This window comes from Dysidea avara, chromosome 4 (assembly GCF_963678975.1).
Source record: "Dysidea avara chromosome 4, odDysAvar1.4, whole genome shotgun sequence".
Taxonomy (NCBI): Eukaryota; Metazoa; Porifera; class Demospongiae; order Dictyoceratida; family Dysideidae; genus Dysidea; species Dysidea avara.
In genome coordinates, this window is record NC_089275.1 from 399,892 (window position 1) to 420,168 (window position 20,277).

The following is a 20,277-nucleotide window of genomic DNA, read 5'->3' on the forward strand; positions in this document are numbered from 1 at the left end:
TGTTTCTCGTGTTCACTGATGTTGCTGTCATATATGACAAAGTCATCGACTATGCGGCGGAATCCTGAGAGGCCCCTGAATGCTTCGGTCATGCGCCGATTATAATGTTCTGATATGGACGAAAGTCCATAGGGAGCACGTAAATACTTGTATCGCCCAAATGGTGTAATGAATGTGGTGAGGGGTTGACTGGTTTCATTCAAGGGGCATTGGTGGTAGCCCTTTAGTGCATCAAGCACTGTGAATATCTTGGCCTCACTAGCGGCGATATCAGCAACTGCTTCCGCTGGTGTGGGCGATTGGTACCTCTCACGGATTACGAAGCGGTTAAGGTGGGACAAGTCTACGCACATCCGAATTTTATCCGAGTTCTTCTTTGGTGTCACCACAATTGGTGCACACCACGCTGTAGCCTCGGTAACCGGTGTGATTATGTGTTGTGATTCAAGCAATTGAAGTTCAGCCTGGAGCTTCTCCCGGTAGGCGAAAGGGATTGTGCGAGGTGTGTGAACACAAAACGGTTTGGCTGAGTCTGTTATTGCTATATGGAATTCTTCGCCTTGCATGACCCTTATGTGTCCGTCAAACACAGTTGGAAAGGCAGTAGTCAGCTGGTCTGTGGATGACAGTGGTGGCTGTAGGATTGCTGCATTGATTGTCACTGTTGGTGGAGTTGCCTGTTCCTTGGCGTTGATGGCAGCAGGGGCTACCGGGAGCGGTGTTGGGTAACAGGGTGGGAGGATTCCAAGTGCTTTACAGGCCTTCCATGACATCATTACTCCTGTGACGTCCTTGAAGACATGAATCTCTTCACGGTGTGTTCTGCCTTGGAGTGAGAAAGTAGTGGGAAGCTTCCCCATAGGTGTCATCTTGTGGCCACTAGCTGTGAGTGGTGATATAAGTGAGGGTAAGAGGTTAGATGGGTGTTCGTCAAGTAGGGTCAAGAGGTGTGGGCCTGCCGCTGAGATGTCAGCTCCAGTGTCGGGGAGCATGGATGTGACAGCGGATCCATTTACCGTGCTGACCTGTATGCTGATGGTTGGGGCATGGTCTGTACCAGTGACTTGTCTGAGTGCGGACAGGTGGTTGGGACTTTGTTCTGTGATGGTGGCGTCCTCTGGTGGTATATACATAACATTCGCCGATGGGTATGCTGGTGGCTGTGTGGTACCTGGTGTTCGGGATTGGCGTGCCCGGCACACTTTGGCAAAGTGCCCTATTTTGCTACAGTGGTGGCAGGTTTTGTCATAAGCTGGACAGTGCGTTCGTCCCCCCAAGTGTGGTTTGGATCCACATCCAGGGCACTGCTGCTGTCGTTGTTGGGGTGGTTGCGGCCTCTGGAGTGGTTGCTTTCGCTGGATAGGAAGTGGTTGCTGTTTATGTTGTTGGATTGCTAATACTGATGCTGGGGTACCCTCTTGGATTGATCGGCACTGTTTCTTAGCAGCCTCTTGCGCTCTGCATATGGTGATAGCAGCCTCCAAGGTCAATTCCTGCTGTCGAAGAAGGTGCTCAACGGTGTCCTGGTCTATTAGCCCCTCGATGATCTGGTCTCTGATGCTCTTTTGCGCACAGGGATTGGAGCAAAAGTTACAAGTCTTTGTTAGCTCTCTCAGGGCTACTAGAAAGTCATCGAAACTCTCTCCTGGTTGTTGCCTGCGGCTCCTCAAGTTGCGGCGCTCAACAGATTCATTGATCTGGCCATCTATGTGCCGTTTGATTGCCTGTATGATTGCAGCGGAATCGCTTCGCTGTTCCTCTGATAGGCCGAGGTTATTTACAATAGAGAGGGTTTCCCTCGACAAACACAATGTCAAAACCTGTACCTTGGTGGCAGCTGATTCGCCGGCCAGTCCTGATAGTGTGCAGTAGGACGTCCACTGTGCCCTCCATGCCTCAAAATCACCACCACGGTCCACTTGTATGTCGAGCTTGGGTAGATCAGACTGTCGGAAGACGTATGGCATCGCGGAAGTCTAGGGGCAAAGTACGACAGAAACAATGTAAGCTAATTACGGTGTAACCTTTACAGGTGCCTCGACCGGCACAGGGGGTCACTCAGGTGGTTAGAATAGTCTTCGGTCGACGAAGGTCACAGCGAAACTGCTCGCGGCGCCATGTAGGGATGACACGAGGTGATCATAACATATCACGTGACAATCATACAAGTTACATCTAATACATTCGTGCAGTGCTATGATTATACCTAGTGTTACAAGTGCGTGTGTGTGTGCGTGTAATCTATATATATATCTAGTTCAGTTCCTACAGATGAGGCCAGCCTTTTGAGAGATATTCAGGTTAGACGTGAAAGCATACTGGTTTTCAATACAAAATTATTTTTACACAATTCCATGCTTAACCAGAATGGCTTGCATAGCACTTTAACAAAAATAATCACCGAATGAAAATGATTCTACGAAACGTTTTAGAGGATATAACAGCCCATTGTGGAACTTAGTAGCCTCCATATGCCCTGTAGCCTCTGTAGTTTACAAGTGCCGATAATTGGCGACTTACACTAATCGTTATGTTTTTAACGATTATGAAACTCCTTGATTCTGATTGGCCAACCAATATTTTGGCTGGATCGCACTTCCGGACCAAAGATACTCGAGCATTATCAACAGATGCTGTTAGCGCATTAGCACAAACCTGACTGGGCATGAGACTAAGTGCATATATAGTATGTTCACGTTGAGCTGAATCCTCAAAAACATTTAATAACTCATGGATGTAATTGCACACGATCTTGAAATTTGGCTCATTTGTAGTACTGCTTGACCCGCTAAAAATATTTCAAAATCCTTTAGTTCAAATGTTTGATGTAATATTTACGGTTAATCAAAATTTTCACAATACATTTCCTATGGGGAAGCCATATAAGTACAATGTCCATTACAGCCTTTTCCCGAACTTGTAATGGAGCCAAACTGTACATGTCTGTTGTTGACACCTTTGCTGTTACCAATGATCATCTGGTTGGCTGAAATGTTAACTCTGTTGAGAAAAAATCCACTTTCAATTTTTAGCTGTTTTTCAGGATTCAGCTCAACGTGAACATACTATAGTCTATGGACTTTATCCAGTGACGTGCATTATTTGGGGTACTAATGTACAGGCGCCTATGGAGAAATTGTTTTGATTGATCACCATATTTCAGCCAGGGAAGGAGATATCAAGCTCTAAGCAACAGGTATGGGTACAAGAGAACACAATAAACAATTTGTATTGCAAGGTAAAAACTTTTCGAGATAACACTCGTTTACAATAGTTTTTTTACCCATACCTATTTGCTACTTGTATTTCTCCATAAGCGCCTGTACAGTAGTACCCCAAATAACGCGGCCATTTTGTGCTCGTGACGTCATTGAGGATAAGTCCATTAAGCGCCTCAAAATTTCATCACGTGAGACACAATGACTACTCACCAAAACCAGCTATTGGATGGACAAGTGGCTACATCAGGTTGTGTACTAGTCCCGTAGTTTTTACATGAACAATACACCTACACTGTTCTATATGATGCGTACCATTTAAGACCTCCTTACTTTGCTGTCTAGCATTTAGGGTTAGTCAAAGTGTTAGCTCTCACGCCAGAGAACGAATTTACTGGCTCAAGTGATTGCTACAACTATAATCCTCGCTGTAAACACATCCACCAACCACATTTTAGCGCATCACAACTTAAACGCGCACAATGCTTGTATCCCACTTCTGGGGCGCGGCTGACTTACACCAATTTAATTTAATTTTTATTTGTTTAACCAAAAGGTAAGGTGAATACAAAAGGCAAATATGCCTATATGAGTACCACCTACAAAAACGATACAATACAAAACCAAAGAACTAAGGATACATTACAAAGACAATTACAGTACAGTGAAATAAAAAATTTACATTAAAAACATACATGACTTAACCAGAAACAAAATTGTAAAGCATTCGCCTAAAAGTAGTGCGGCGTGTAGTAGACAGAATGTCAAATGGGATGGAGTTCCACCAGAAAACACTGTTCACAAAAAAGGAGTAACGGTAAGAGTTTATGGATGACTGCTTACATAGAATAGACAGTGAGTGTGATCTGGTAGAGGCAGCAGAAGAAAAAGTGAAGTAATCATTAAACTTTAGAGATATATGATGGTGAAGAATATCATAGATAATAGTCAATGACAGATATTTACGTCGGGTGGAAAGAGATGGCCATGATAGCTCTGCACAGCATTCCTCAGATGATTTAGACCATTTATAGGTCCTAGGACAAAATCTGCTGCCACAAATCCAGTGAGCACCACGGTTTTGTACTCGTTCAAGGGCACTGGAGTTCTTATGAGTGTGTGGATTCAACACAGTACTTGCATAATCCAGAATAGGAATCACAAGTGCCCTAAAGGCCTTTTGTTTTGAAGAAGCTTTGCAGGTAAACATATGACGGCGTAGGAGATTTAGTACTCTAGTAGCTTTTTTGGAAACATGTGAAACATTGATTATCCGGAATATGAAACGGAGTACTTCGCTTTTGACACTCCGTGTTGTTGAGGCGCTTAACTACAATGCACAGGTGATGGCAAACTCCTAAATGACTCGCTAAAAGAACCATTTGAAGGTGAGCTAAGATAAAAATAAGGTAGTTATTACCAAGCTACATTCTTTATCCTCGTTTTTTTTTATCCAATTTATAGCACAGCTACCAGCGGTCAAACGTTAATGAGCCGCTAGACCTTACAGGAAACCAGGAGAACTGTGTACATATTCTGGCGACTCAGTCACCAGAATTCATGGCACTTATAAGCACCTTCCCAAGCAGATGTATAACCGGCATGAGAGGAGCATGATCTGGCTACTGTAGTTGCTGTATGAAAGCATATGGCACTATCTATGCTGGCACGCATTCCGGACTAACTGGTTTTCGCACTTCAGTGACTGCTCCTGGGGCTGATGGGTATTGTGTTGTACAAGACAAAGTCATAGACGACATTCGAATCTGTGACATTACAAGAACATATCTAAGGAACAGTAAGACGATGTCCTATGCTACATGCAATGCTACATGCAATGCTACACCCATATCATGTGAATGAACACCTGAAAAGTGGAAGAGGTAGTTACAGTAGTTTAAACAAATGGAGTGCGCGATAATCGAGATGGTACTGTTTCATATCCCTGATAAAGATATAATAGTCTGTGTCACTGTGTAATCACCATTAACTAAGACGATGCAACTGGATTTGCCTGAACAACAGGCATGAATGTAACATCTGCTAAAGAATTGTTGTAGCTGCGTGAAGCCGTAGAGTGGGGGTGTTTATTATCTGGGTGAAGCATATGGCGACATCATTTGTTTCATCTAGAGTGTACCGGATTGCATTCATTTCCAACCAACCTCTGCAATTAAGCCTTTTCACAAGGTACTGGTGGAAAATGTATTGTACCAGAGATGCGATTAATGACATGATCAAACGATCGATGCCGCATGGTCATGGATGCAACCTCATAAATGGAATACCTCTGAGATTCACTAATGGTAGATAGACATGCAAAGTTTCTTGAATGAATGACTGAACTCCAAGTGGCTGATGTAAAAATAATTTGAAGGACAGTCATATTTTATTACGTTTTTCTACATACAGTGTGTTATATCACAATTATTGTGCTACAATTACATATACAACATGAGTACTTCCATTTTACTGCTAGATGTGCATGTGGTCAACTGACTACTGATTTACAAGTTGTGTTTCACAGTAAACGTTGGTATATGATGTACATGCATATTTGAACATATATATTATCACGTGGCCAGGTTGTACATAATGGCACTCTGTAGTTAGCAGTGGAGACCACCATTAGCCTGACCATTAAAAAGTACAGCATCACCACTGACAACATATAGTGCTATTGTATTATGATGTCAGGTATGTGTCATCTAATGTGCCGTCTAGGGGAGTCTAATCAAAAAATTTCATCACTTGCTGAAGTCAGATATATATGATGAGATCCACTAAAACTGTTGAATAGCTCTCAAAAATGCAACTAGACAATTTAAATTTTAGAAGACGAAGGCAACCTGGCTGCTCTATTAAAAGTAGCTGAATTGGTGTTTCACATCTTTTGTAGTGCTAAATCACCTTCAGTAGTTTCCGGCCAAGCAGGAAGCTGCCTCCATTGCTTCAGTGGTAGCTACACAACCTTCCTTTATTGGAATGGTAGGTTGTTTTCTACTGTATAACAACTTAGTGTAATAAATACAACACATAGAAGTGTAAAAATACATCACACATAAGGCCACTCCAAATAAATTCTCTGTTTCCCGTCCACCGCCCGCATCTAGTTACTGCCAGCTATAAATATTCCATTATTCCGTATTCTTCCATTATTTTCCGGTTATTACTGACAGGCTCAGTAAAAGCCATCTTGAAACAGTGTCAGCTCACGTGTCAACAGTGCTGTCAAGTCAGCTCACGTGTCAACAGTGCTGTCAAGTCAGCACAAACTTCACGTTTGTGTTGTTTTTGCAACTTACAAAGGAAGGAACAAGCTTAAGCATGCTTTTATGCAGCCTTTTTGGCTGTGCCAGGCAAATAATGGCTTGAAAAGCTAGCCAATCTTATAATGAAATAATGGAAATGGACCGCCTGCCCGCCCGCATGCAAATATTCCCTAGTCCAGGACGGGAAACAGAGAATGTATTGGAGTGGCCTAAATGAATTCTGTGAGTCATAGAAACAATCACCAGTAACACAACACTTTATTATATGGCTCATCTCAAACTATAACAACAGTAGATAACTTTCAATATAAAAATTATTGAAATAGTATCAGCAGTTCAGCTTGGCAGGTCCACAAAAAGTTCTTGTTGCTATTAACAACTCTTACAAACAGCAGTCCACAACCAGACGTACCAGGATGAAATTAATAATATAACCAGTTATTACTAATCTTGGGTGAGTTCTTTACCGTAGAAAAGCATCGGACTGTCTAAATAGAAGCGTTATTGCAATGAATTTGGTACACAAAAATAGGCATGGTCCGCTTCGCCCCAATTTCTCATAAATTCCATAGAAACGTCAAAACATGGCCGAATTGACCGATTCTTTTTAGCAGAATGGTCTTTCAGTTACTTAAACTCACTTTTAAACGAACAAACAATGAAGAAGAGTCGGTAGTATAGACCTTATTCACTGAATTAATTTCATAGCGCTTACAACCCGTTGCAAAGGAGTTGTCCGCCAATATTCGCCATTTGCAGTACCAAAACCATAGTAACATCACAATTCTCCGCTAAATTCGCCATTTGCAGTACCATAACTATGGTAACATGATAGCAACCGTTGTGCTCGCCCAGTTTTAGAACTCAAAATGGCGTCCGAAAGACCATCACCATGGCAAATAGGGAGCCTTTTATGGCTTCGCGTGACATCAGAGGGCGCTTACTGTTCTAAATGAATAAGGTCTATAGACCTTATTCAATTAGAATGATAAGCGCCCGGAAGCGTTACGACATTTCCATGGCGACAGTCACGTGAATCAGCAATTTTTAGCAGACGCCATTTTGAGTACCGAAGTGCAATGCCGCCTTCGTTTGCCAGGTAAGGCCATCAAACAAATCACTCGACAAAATACTTTAACGACTTTGTTTTGACTTTGTTTTGACTTTGTTTTGACTACTTCTTTAATTTGTCAGCATTTCATTTTGCTCATATAACTACGCTGTTAATATATGACTGATCCATGTTGTCATTATTGTTATACTATTTTCACATTTAAAAACAAACTACTAAAATACATAGTATTGTTATAACAACTAAATGAAGCAGCCATTATCTACTGCACCACTATAAAGATAAAGACAGCAAAAAGAAGTACTGCAGCAAACTCTTGGAAATAGATTGGATTTCACATCTTTTTTCACCATGGCCTTTTTGGGGGCCGCACCTTTTTTTACAGCTTGGCTGTTTTTGATTAGATAAAATATATGCAATGAAATACATGACAGTACACAATGGCGGATCCAGGATGGGGCATTTGGGGCAAATGCCCCCCCCCTCCCTCTCCACCTTGTGGAGGAGGCAACCATCCTTCTGATTAAAACAGCTAGTAAATTTTATGTCAGGCCAACCGAGATCAGTTTAAAACTTATGAAAATATGCACATTTTACTAGCATTTATTACAAATTCACCCTGAGACCAAAGCGAACCGAAGTCAAACTATTATAAACTGTAAAATAGTCACTCAGCACATTCGTGCGTACTAAGCGCCTCTAAAAATAATTATCGTGTTGCTGTTATTTAAGACATTCAGAGCCTTTAAAACAGTTTCAGTTAAGACTTCACAACCAATCTGAAAAGGCCAAAATGGCAAATATCAACAGTGAGACACCACTAAGAGGTGATTATTTGCCGCTTTAAAAAAGCAGCACTGAACTATAGAGAATATGGTTCTCCCCATGCATGCAACCACCTACAACTTACCCTATTTGTGCCCCTCCCCTAGCCAGCTCCTGGATCCGCCCCTGGTACAAGAGTTTGACTTTGTTTTGTCTTTATCTTTATAGTGGTGCAGTAGATAATGGCTGCTTCATTTAGTTGTTATAACAATACTATGTATTTTAGTAGTTTGTTTTTAAATGTGAAAATAGTATAACAATAATGACAACATGGATCAGTCATATATTAACAGCGTAGTTATAATGAGCAAAATGAAATGCTGACAAATTAAAGAAGTAAACAGAACTCTCAATAGCCTGTTAACCATGGGACTGCATATTATGTATACCTGGTAGTTAAAATCTTTTTTTTAAATTCTGGTAGATTGTCACTTGACTAATTGCAATTATTCTCTTGGCGATACCAAGAGAAGCTTCAATTGATTGGATTGAAAGAAGACCCATATCTTCTGCCACGAGACCACTGGTCGCCTTCGAGGGCTCTATGGCCCAAAGTAGAATCGCCGGATATTTGTGTGTACCTTATAAATTCACCTAGCCCATACACGATGGAAGAGTTGAAAGGTTACAAAAGTACAGAAGCATGGGCATACTTCGTGGCTGGATTCGTCGAAGATGTGCTGATTACTAAGGTTAACGAGAACTCGCTCCTTATGACAGCAAAGGTATACAGTACTCAGTGACTAGTCTAGAGTTTTGCACTCTGTGTTATAGTTGATTTTTCCTCACACTAGAGTAGCCGGAAGAGCCTTTCTTCCCTAGCCCCTGGAGCACACATAGCTATGTAAAACAAAAACAATACAAAACACAAAATCACAGGAAGATTTTTTTTCAAAATGACACCTGTGTCTTCAGTGATTCGTAAAATTTATCCTCACAGTAGTCAGCAGATCTACTGGAGACAACAGTACAAAATTAATGATACAAAAGCACACACAAACAAAAAAAGGCAAACACAGAAAATGATCTGCTAAGTGAACCCTATGCACATGCTAACGACGGCACGTGCTACCTTTAATAACCTGAGTTGCATGCAGGCTGTGCAAATATTTTAAATGCATAAGTTACATACAACCAAACATGCACAGCCTATAGATTCAGGTAAACCATGCAGTTTGCCTACCCCATATTGGCCATCTATATTAGTGGAACTACATGTACATGTACAATATTATTGTGCACTGATGGCCTGATTGTTCTATATATTAGAAGATAGGTATGCCCTAATTCTGGAAACTTGCTTCCTCTCTGTAGTATAGTGTTACATTTGCATGTGTCACAGTGTATATACCCATTCAGTAGCTATACAGCTAGCTATAGCTATATACTTTTATATTTAAAGGTTAAACATAGCCAGTGTATGAACAGTCCACCATTGAGACCATGGCTTGACATTAAACCGGATGGAACAATCATCTGTGCTCACTGTAATGGTGCAGGCGAGGCATGCTCCCATGTAGCTGCTACACTATATGCAGTGATGGCTGGGGTGAGACTACGAGATGAAACTTCCTGTACTTCTGAACCTTGCCAGTGGTTAGCACCAACTGTAACAAAAAAAGGTACATAGTTTAATCTGCAAATTTATGTCAGTGTCGTTAAATGTAAAACGTTGCAACCAGCACACTGTGTACAGTATCAACACATAAAATTAATCTGCTTAAAGCATTGCAAGTGACCGTTGCATTACAACAAAGTGGGTGTACGCTCTATTAGAGTGTATTGGGAACCATTTTGTCTGTGCTCTATTAGAGTGAAAACAATACCCGTAATGAAGTGGCCACCGCAAAGCCATGAATGTTTGGTTGGCAACCAGTCTTTACGAGCGGATATCCATCGTCTTCTTCGGTTAGTATCACCTGGAAACTTATAGAATGAAATTCCACAGCCCTTAGAAAATTCTCGGTTGCAATCCGGGGCGCAGCATTTCTTCCCCATGAAATGTATTCATACGCTAAATGGCTTTAAGAACTCAAAATGGCGAACAATAATCCGCCTGAAATGTTGTAAACTTCAGGCGGATTATTCGCTTCGCAACGCCTTCGCAACAGCTATAAACGCTATAGTTATAATTACGAGCGCCTCAAAATTAATTCTGTGAATAAGGTCTATTGCTTCACCACCTAGCAAGAACGAGGAGCGCATAGAAATAATTAACAACACGGATGCGGAATTTGGAATGTATTGTTGCTATTGGAGTGCGCGGTTACGTTTCATATCCCGGGTAACGAATATATAATCTATGCTCACACTGCATCTCGCACTGCATGCACTTCGTGATGGTGTCGTGATCATACAACATCACTTATTATCGCTTTTTGCAAGACGGTTGTCAGTTACAATTTAGCACTAAACTCCAGCAACACTGAATTTATTTGGCTATTCCTTAAGACAGCAATTAACAGTGCGTTAAATCTCTTTGTACCAAAATTACCTGTTAAAGAATCTAATCAACCCAGATGGTTTAACTCAGCTATTCGTCATAAAATTAAGTGTCTCCGTACCTCCAAAAGACAACTTACAAGACACCCTACTACCAGGAAAAGACTCAAAGTAACTAATTTACAAAACGAGCTACAACAGATGATAATAGAAGCCAAGGCCAATTATGAGACCAATCTTGCACTTAGTTATGCTCACACAAACAGTAACAAAATCTTTCAGTATATTTCTAGCATCAAGGGTCGAGAAAACTTTCCAGCCAACATGACTTACAATGATGACTGTGTATCCTCAGACTCAGATAAAGCTCAATTGTTCAACAACTACTTTTATTCTATATTCTCCACATCTGATGACATACCAACAAATGAAACAGATTATCAGCCCAGATCTCCCATTGTACAGGACATTAATTTCTCTAATTCTGATGTTCTTGAACTGCTCACAACCCTGGATGTCAGTAAAGCATGTGGTATTGACAGCTTCAGTCCAAAAATTTTTAAATATTGTGCCCTACCATTACTTCAAGTGATTTGCCATCTTTTTCGTACAAGTTTATCATGCAGCACCATACCCCAGGACTGGCGCACCCACTGTGTGATCCCCATATATAAATCTGGAGATAAGACTTCTGTTTCCAACTACAGACCCATTTCACTGTTATGTATTCTCTCCAAGGTAATGGAAAGATTAGTGTACAACAATATTATTGATCATGTACAGAAACTCTCCACTAAATGTCAATTTGGTTTTCTTCCCAAAAGATCTACATTACAACAATTGTTGGTATTCGCCAAAACGTTTTAGAGCCTAAATGTGAAGTTGATGTCGTGTATATGGATTTTCGAAAAGCATTCGATACTGTTTCTCACGATCGTCTTTTACAAAAACTATGGGCTGTTGGAATAACTGGAACAGTTTGGAAGTGGTTCCAAGCGTATCTGAAGCAACGATACCAATGCGTCAAGGTTGGGGACTCATTTTCAGATCTATGTAATGTTTTATCAGGAGTTCCTCAGGGAAGTGTCCTTGGACCCTTACTGTTTGTCATTTTCATCAATGATTTACCCGAACATATTCAATTCGCAATTCCCTTTATCTTTGCCGATGACACCAAGTGTCTGTGTAAGATTAGATCTTCTGATGACACTGAGAAATTACAAACAGATATCAACAATGCCTTTATCTGGAGTATTACATCAGAACTATTTTTTAATTATTCCAAATTCGTTCATCTTCGCTTCTGGGCCAAAGACTCATTAGACCATTCAATTTATAGTATTAATGGACAGCCAATCCCTCGTTTATCACACCACAAAGATCTTGGGGTAATATTCACATGTGACTTCAACTGGACAGCCCACTATTCATCTATTTCTGCAAAAGCTTATAAAATTTTAGGTCTTATCAGGAGAACTTTTAAAACCAATTGTATGGAAGCCAAGAAAAACTTGTACATCTCATTAGTAAGATCCCAACTAATCTACTGCTCACAAATGTGGAGACCGCAATTAATAAAAGACGTAACATCACTAGAACGCATACAACGAAGAGCAACTAAGTATATTTTAAATGACTACACCTCTACCTATAAATCCAGACTGGAACAACTAAACCTCCTACCACTAATGTACATCTATGAAGTAAATGACCTTATGTTCTTAATAAAATCATTGAAATCGCCATCAGACAACTTTGAAATTAGAGATCATATTACCTTTACCAGTAACTCTACTAGATCAGGGACACATCACAAGCTAACCCATCCTAGAATATCATCAGCGGTACAGCGTCACTTTTACTTCAATAGAATCTCACAACTTTACAACTACCTCCCAGTTATTAACATTTCATTACCAACTAACATTATCAAACGCCAATTAATCCAACACTTATGGACTCATTTTTACAATAATTTCAATTCTGATCGAGCCTGCATTTTTCACCTTCTTTGTCCATGTCATCGTTGCTCCAGTGTGCCTATATCTGTAAACTTCAATGAACTGTAACTATAATTCTGTAATTAATGGTAACTAAAATTGTTTACTTATAATTTTTTTTTTTTCACCTTGGATGTCAGCACCTGTTGCTGGCATACCTTCAGCATGCAATTTTGATTTTACTCGCACGCATGCTGTAAAGCTAAATAAATAAATAAAATAAATAAAATTTCCCTGGCGATATCACGTGAAAAACAGCAAATCAGATACTTCGAAAGAATTTGAAACTGTCTGGCCGCCTATCATTGGTTGTTTTTCACGTGAGTCCTATTCAGAATTTTTGTACGACTGATAACCGACTCGCAAAAAGCGATAAACAACACACACAACCAGACATTATCCTACGAGTGATCACTTTGATTGTCATTTCATTGGGAGGGAACATATCGAGAGGCGGGCTAGTCCTAGTCCCGCGAGTCTACACCCGCCAATTCTAGCAGGTGAGCAGCGACAATTCAGGAGTCACCTTTCTCGCCTTTAAAAGGTTAATTGTATATATGGTCTTGTGTATAGTAAATATTGTATAATTATATAAGTTTGTTTTTCTTTTGTAATTGACAGTAGCAATTGTACCCTTTTTTGTGCACCATACTCTTTTGAGGTCTGCACAACAATCAATAATAATAATAATTATTCGGTAAATGGTAAAAGAACTAGATGATGGCTAGTGGGAAAATGAACTTGGAAGAACAGAAGAGAGTGTTGACGAACAACCGCGAATTTATTGTTGATAATTTGGACGCTGACGATGTGGCTGACGAGCTAATTCAGGAGAAGATGATGGGCCGTAATGCCGCACAACGGGTACAACTGGTGGGGATGAGTAGAGTAGACAAGAATAGAATTATTGTTGATCAACTAAGTATTGCTGGACCAGGCGCGCTGGAGAAGTTTTGTGAGATTTTGAGGAGGAACAAGCGACAAACGTTCATAGCAGAGAAATGTGAGTAAGAAGCCATATAACATGTATTGTGTCATTTGTACTCTACAGGTACAACTACTAACAAGTGTCCTACTATGAAGTACAGTACAACAAGTATTAGCAGGTTACAGGCTAGTTACAAGGCACTATTGCGCAGTGACTGGCCACACTATTATGTTCGACTGGCTCTGGTGAAAGGAGAAAAGGTGACAAGAGCAGATAAGAACTTGGAAGAGATAACAAGACTAACATTACAAGGACAAGTTGATGAAATACTGTTGAAGAAGGAGCAACTTGGTGAGCTGAGGGACATCTTCTACTACCAGAACAAACCTTGTCCTCGACTGATACTAATAATGGGAGGCCCAGGTGAGTATTACAAAGTATTAGTAGTAGTGATGTAATATGAGTTGTGTAGGTATAGGCAAGACGACCCTTGCCAATGAGATCTGTGTGAAGTGGGCTAAGAGGGATGGGTTTTTAGCTGAGGACTATGATATTGTGATCCTGATACCATTAAGGTCAGTCCAGCAAAGGTCAATTGAAGAAGTGATGATGGAACACATTGGAGAGGAGACATACGAGCAAGTGAAGAAGTCAGCAGGTAGCAGATGTCTAGTGATCCTGGAGGGATTGGATGAGATGGCAGCCAGACGTCAAGACAGTGATCCATTTTTAGTACGTGTAGTGAAGAAACCATGTACATTGTTGGAGGAAGCCACAATAGTGATCACATCAAGACCACATGCTTGTGAGAAGATAGACGCAGACAGGAGAGTAGAAGTGATAGGATTTGGTGAAAAGGAAATCCAAACATTTGTAGAGGAGAAATTGTCTAATGATTTGAAATGTGTTGAGGAGTTTTCACATCAGTTAAAGGAGTATCCTCATTTAGAGAGTTTGTCATATGTGCCTATGAATTTAGTGATGATAGTTGATATATTTGAGTGTAGTGAGAAGAAGCTTCCATCCACCATTACACAACTGTACCAACTGTTCATTGTGATGACACTAGAGAGACAAGTTAGGAAGGAGAATGAGAGGAAGCAAGTGTGTTCAACTGTAGCAGTAGCAGCTAATAGTGTTGAGGAGAAATTGTGTAAAGTGTTAACAGGTGTTCCCAAAGAAGCAGTGACGACATTATTGTTATTGTGTAGGTTAGCTTATTGTGGCTTCTTTGATTGGTACTCTGATAGGGAAGAAGGATGGTGGAGGAAGTGGAAGGATCCAAAGATCATCTTTACTGTGGCAGACCTGAAGGAGTGTGGTATAGAGGTGACAGCTGAGTGGGACGGGTATGGTCTTTTGAAAGCTACACACACTCACCAGTTACCCACAGACACTATCACATACAATTTTTCCCACTTAACCATCCAGGAGTTTTTGTGTGCTGTTTATATTTCAACATTATCACAAGAAGAACAGCAACGTCTACTGAGTGAACACTCTAGTGACTATCCTAATGTTTTCATATTTTTGTGTGGAGTAACAGGATTTGTGTCCAGTGAAATGTTCCAGTTTGTGTTCTCCAAGTTATCAGAATATGGTGATAGTGTAACAGCAGTGAAGTGTTTGTATGAGAGTCAACGGACTAGTCCACCTCAACCAGTTACACCCATCAGATTGGAGATGAGATTCTGCAGTTTACTACCTTATGATGTTGTGTGTATCTCCCATGTGATGTCATGTTATCCAGTTTATGAGTTGGACATGTTTGGGTGTGATATTGGAGACAAAGGAGCTGAATTGTTAGTAAAGCATTACCCCAACAAGAATACTACTGGTCAACTACTGGAAGTGTTAAACCTCAGATTCAATTATCTCACTATTGATGGGCTGTTACACATAATGAAGATTGTGAAGACAAGTAAGCCCCACTATTAGCTGTTGATACACTGAGTGACCATTGTGTGTTAGTGAATTGACCACACCTCACTGAGCTGTATGTGTTTGTGATGTCTACTGTTATCATTACAGGTAGTGCCTCATTAAGAGTGTTAGATGTTAATGTTAATGATATCAGTGATGATGGGATGTCATTAATATCAAGTGAACTCCAGTACAATAACATCCTGACTGAGCTGAGTGTAGTGAAGTGTGGACTATCAGTGAAAGGTGTAGACTTGTAGTGTTGTGGTTAATTTATATGGTTTCCTATCATAATTGATTATTACTGTTATGATCACTACAGGTGCCATTTGTATCAGTGCAGTGTTGGGGAAGTGTTCACTACAAGTCCTTGACATGTCATTTAATAATATTGGTGATGATGGCATCACTGCCATTGCTAGAACACTTAGTAACAGTCAGATTAGTAAACTGGAAGTTTGTGAGTGTGACATTACTCTTACTGGAGCAAGATCACTTGCAGCAGGATTACTAGTCAACAACAGTGTTAGGATATTAGAGGTGTGGGGTAATCCCATCACTGTGGAGGGAGCTCGTCTGATACTACAGTCAGCTGTGGACAATGGAGTCTGTCAAGAAGTGGGTAGTGACTACAAGGATGATGATGAAGTGAAGAAAATGATGATCATATTGAGACAGAGACGAGAGGTAGGAGAGGATAATAATGTCATGTTAACATCATTGTTGTCATGGTTACAGGAGTTACAACAACACAACACACAACACAACACTAATAGTGAAGATGATGATCATCTTGTAAGACAAGATGAGATCACAGGTAGGAGGTTGTGTTGTGTGATGTAATAATGTGTTACCATGACAACAGGTCAGAATGTGCAAGTGAATAGTGGAGTATCCAGGTATGGTGTGTGTCACTGTTGTCATGGTAATAGGACACATCACAAGAAGTGCAGCATCATGTAGATTGACCACACCCATTCAGATCATGTGAGCTACACTATTAACAATCACTATAATATTAACATGTTCTAATTACCTGTATCATCACATTATGTGACACTAGTTATTATAGAACATTATAATATAATTAGTTGTTATGGTGATTATCATGTTTATAATTATGAGGTGATGTCATGATCACTTGACTTTAGCTAATGTCATGTGACTTTGGTAGTGGAAATGGGGGAGGGGTAATGTAATGATTGATCAAGATGTTCTGATGGACCTGAGTCAAATATGTTCAAAATTTTGTCCAAAATGGTTTCCAAAAGTTTCACCTACAGTGGAACTGCAGTTATCCGGATACTCAGTTAACCAAACTACACAAATGACTCCTCTATTAGAATAGTGACTGTTCTATTAGGGTAACATTGATATTATTTTCTAAGGTCATTTATACAGTTTCAGAGATAAGGACTTTTCACACTTATGGTCCCAAAGGATTCAGTTCCACTCTATTATGCTCTTCAGTGTTCTCTTTTATGCTTGTAATATGCTCCTAGGTTAGGGAATTATCTTGGAACACTTTTAATCAGTGAATGCTCTATTAGAGTATTTCACTACAAATTAGAGAACATTGATCTAAGGAGCTACTATATGTTCTATTGCTGACTGCTCTATTAGGGAGTATTAATCTATTTTCATGGAATTAAATTCCATAGTTGAAATATCCACCCAATATGCTGGCATTATGCTGACATGTTTGAAACAGGCCTACCAGTCAACTACTCTAATAGAACAGTCACACTTGTGTATTTCAAACCTACATGTCTTTGCAGCTCAGTACTTCTGATGATATCATCAACCATCTCTTCATTGAAGTCTCATACATTCTGCAGCAGCCACACCCCTTCATAATGCCTCAGACAGTCCAATAAGATCAAGGCTCACATGAGCACAGCCACACCTACTTTTTGTCATAATTATGACAAACTACTACAAATACTAGTCCTCCAGTAACAACAATTACTCATCCAGTAGTACAACTATCACTAATCCTCTAGTCTAGTAATAACAGAGGATAGTGTAGTAGTCATAGCAACTATGACAAACAGTCATGATGGACAGTGAGGGAATTCCCCAGCTGACTAGAGCAACTACTATCAACACAGACCAACTCTACTCAGACTACAACATCAATATTATACAAACGTCTCATATTTAGTATACAAATTCATTTGAAGATTGCAAATTTACAAATTAGATATTTTATTATGATTGGTCAGTAGTGTTGTCATATCACTACCTTTACGACGAGTGTTTTGATAATCGTCGGCAACGTTCTCATTCTCTGCTCACCTGCTCCTGTTCAGCCTGTTAGGGGAGGGGCTATGAGGTCATGTGATACACTAGCCACACCCACCTCAATCTGTTTGACATGTCGTGCCCTCTTGTGATTCACTACCCTCATTGGGAAAGAATGGAGTTCTCAGAATGCAATCTGTTATGGAATATAGAATAGAGTATGGGAATGTAGTACTCTGCTGACACTGGCTAATAGTGGTCACCACAATCAAGAATTAATTAGTAATAACAATTTGATTACTGGATGAGTAAAATACTTTAAATTTGGATGGTTTTTAACAGCAGAAATTTGGCAGACACTACTTGTGGGAATTATGCACAAAATTTTCATTGTTATTCTATTCCAAATTTCTCTTATATTCCTAAAATATACTCATTATTCTCAAAATTACTTAACTTTTTCTTCAGTCTTGTAAGTAGATTTCACAGCAAGACTTACAGTAATATCTGCTAAATCTAGCTGTATCAATTTGTCAGAAGAGCTACTTTTGCTAGCAAGATACTTTGTGAGTAGTATAATGAATAATGACCTATTCTACATCGATCGTTCTATTAGAGTAAGTGACTGCTCTATTAGAGTATCTTGATCTTGATTTATTTTACACCAATTATACTCTAAAACTGCACCAAAATATTGGAATAATGCTCAATTCTTTTACACCATCATTATTCCCAAAACAATTCAAACATAATTCCTGTACACCATTAATTTTAGGGGAAAACCCTATTAAATATTGACAGTGTATAATTAACTTTTACTAATAATTCCAAGGAAGTGTTCACATATTCCTAAGAAATTGTATCCTTCATAATATACAGAGAAGAAACCTGAGTGGTATAGGAATGTGGTATGGAGTACCAACCTGTGACAATCTCTGAGGATCATAGGCTAACTTGCCTATCCTGCGGACTTGATTAAATATGGCTGAGGTGTTATCTAGTTTGAGTAGCTACTCCTCGTTATTCTTGAAGAGGGCAATGGAGTATCTGAACAACACTTTGCTGCCTTCGTATAGGAATGCATCCCATATTTGTAACATGGTCTGTAAGTATTGGAATGGAACTTGTAGTATTGGGAATGTAGCTTACCTCAGTTGGTACAGTATCAACATAGACTATTAGAAACCAGTTAAACGTGATTGGTGAGAAATCAACTCTGTAGTCATGACAACAGTAATGATGTAATCACTAGTACCACACCCCCTCACTTGTGATGGTCCAAATGAGCAGCCAATTTTGGTAACTTCTCAATCATCAAATCCTTTAACACTCTCTGGATGAGGTAATATGATGTCATTAACAATAGTGAACACAGTTAGTGTTAGGACAGTAAACCCTCAGTAATCTAATAAACCCTCAGTAATCTAATAAACACTCAGTAATCTAACAAACACTCAGTAATCTAATAAACCCTCAGTAATCTAATAAACACTCAGTAATCTAACAAACACTCAGTAATCTAACAAACACTCAGTAATCTAATAAACACTCAGTAATCTAACAAACATTCATAAATCTAACAAACACTCAGTAATCTAACAGACACTCAGTAATCTAAACAAGCACATTAGTATTTTGTTCAATGCCAAAGTAGGGACTTTCCCACTGAGCTATGTTGTAATACCATCATTCATCTATTGTTTCACTATTTTTTGTTGCATAGATCCCTACTTCATTTTTGAATTTACAATTTTTTTTAAAATACTAGTGCTTGTCTGAAGACATCTGTCAGTTACTTAGTCAGTCAGTTACGTGTAATAAATGTTTTAAAATAAAATTTGTAACAACTTGTTGAGAGCATTTTGGATCAATCTTTCTGAAGCCATGTTTGGGCTCAGTTTTACCTAACCAATATTGCCTGATCATCGTCAGGGAAAAGTGAGGCTGATTTTAGGTGATGCTTGTCATGGGCCACGCCCACACCCACACAATTGTGATCCAGTACTATCGTACTGTATGACACTGTAGTTAGTTGAGATAGCATTTTTCAGACTGGTTTTTACTGAAGTTTAGACTTTGTTGTTTGGTAATTCATTGTGGTTACTGTTATGTACACAACAACATATTCGACCACCTTAACTTTTAGTGAGTAGTTAGATTATGGTCACTAAGTAGTTCTGTGTACTAGACGGTTGGAATGATGTAATTTAGCAATTTGGCCATTGGTCTCTGATAATTTGGCTGTGAATGGATTATTAATTATTAATAACCCAATTAATTAATAACCCAGTTATCAGGGACCAATGGTCCTTATTGTGAAAAGATTATAAACATTTCATGGCAGTTACTTAAC

At 39.5% G+C, this 20,277-nt stretch overlaps 2 protein-coding genes across 13 annotated transcripts in view; one reads left to right on the forward strand and one right to left on the reverse strand.

The window, feature by feature from the left end:
* Positions 1-13,148: 13,148 nt before the first annotated feature.
* Positions 13,149-16,825, forward strand: LOC136252864 (NACHT, LRR and PYD domains-containing protein 3-like). 5 transcript variants are annotated; one of them, XM_066045441.1, is made up of 8 exons: positions 13,149-13,373; positions 13,541-13,832; positions 13,881-14,180; positions 14,230-15,678; positions 15,789-15,926; positions 16,003-16,367; positions 16,419-16,497; positions 16,546-16,825. In XM_066045441.1, exons 2-8 carry the CDS (start codon positions 13,547-13,549, stop codon positions 16,641-16,643), a joined length of 2,715 nt encoding a protein of 904 aa, XP_065901513.1. In that variant the 5' UTR covers positions 13,149-13,373; positions 13,541-13,546; the 3' UTR covers positions 16,644-16,825. The 5 variants fall into 5 exon arrangements, with proteins under 5 accessions (XP_065901513.1, XP_065901511.1, XP_065901512.1 ...); XM_066045439.1 differs by having other exon boundaries at positions 13,149-13,329; positions 13,451-13,832; XM_066045440.1 differs by having other exon boundaries at positions 13,149-13,329; positions 13,454-13,832.
* A 977-nt stretch (positions 16,826-17,802) lies between these two features.
* The window catches only part of LOC136252865 (TBC1 domain family member 2A-like), a 30,324-nt gene continuing 27,849 nt past the window's right edge, over positions 17,803-20,277 (reverse strand). For 7 of the 8 annotated variants that reach the window (XR_010699807.1, XR_010699805.1, XR_010699803.1 and 4 more), the window contains 5 exons: positions 19,193-19,257; positions 19,074-19,140; positions 18,848-19,027; positions 18,043-18,120; positions 17,803-17,993 (listed from right to left, as the gene is read on the reverse strand). Coding sequence is in view for 2 of the 8 variants with exons in the window: in XM_066045446.1 (XP_065901518.1) it covers positions 18,935-19,027; positions 19,074-19,140; positions 19,193-19,257 (225 nt within the window). In the remaining 6 variants the exon portion in view is untranslated. Of the gene's footprint in view, positions 17,994-18,042; positions 18,121-18,847; positions 19,028-19,073; positions 19,141-19,192; positions 20,261-20,277 lie in introns of those variants that run through there. The other variant, XM_066045445.1, reaches the window with a different exon arrangement.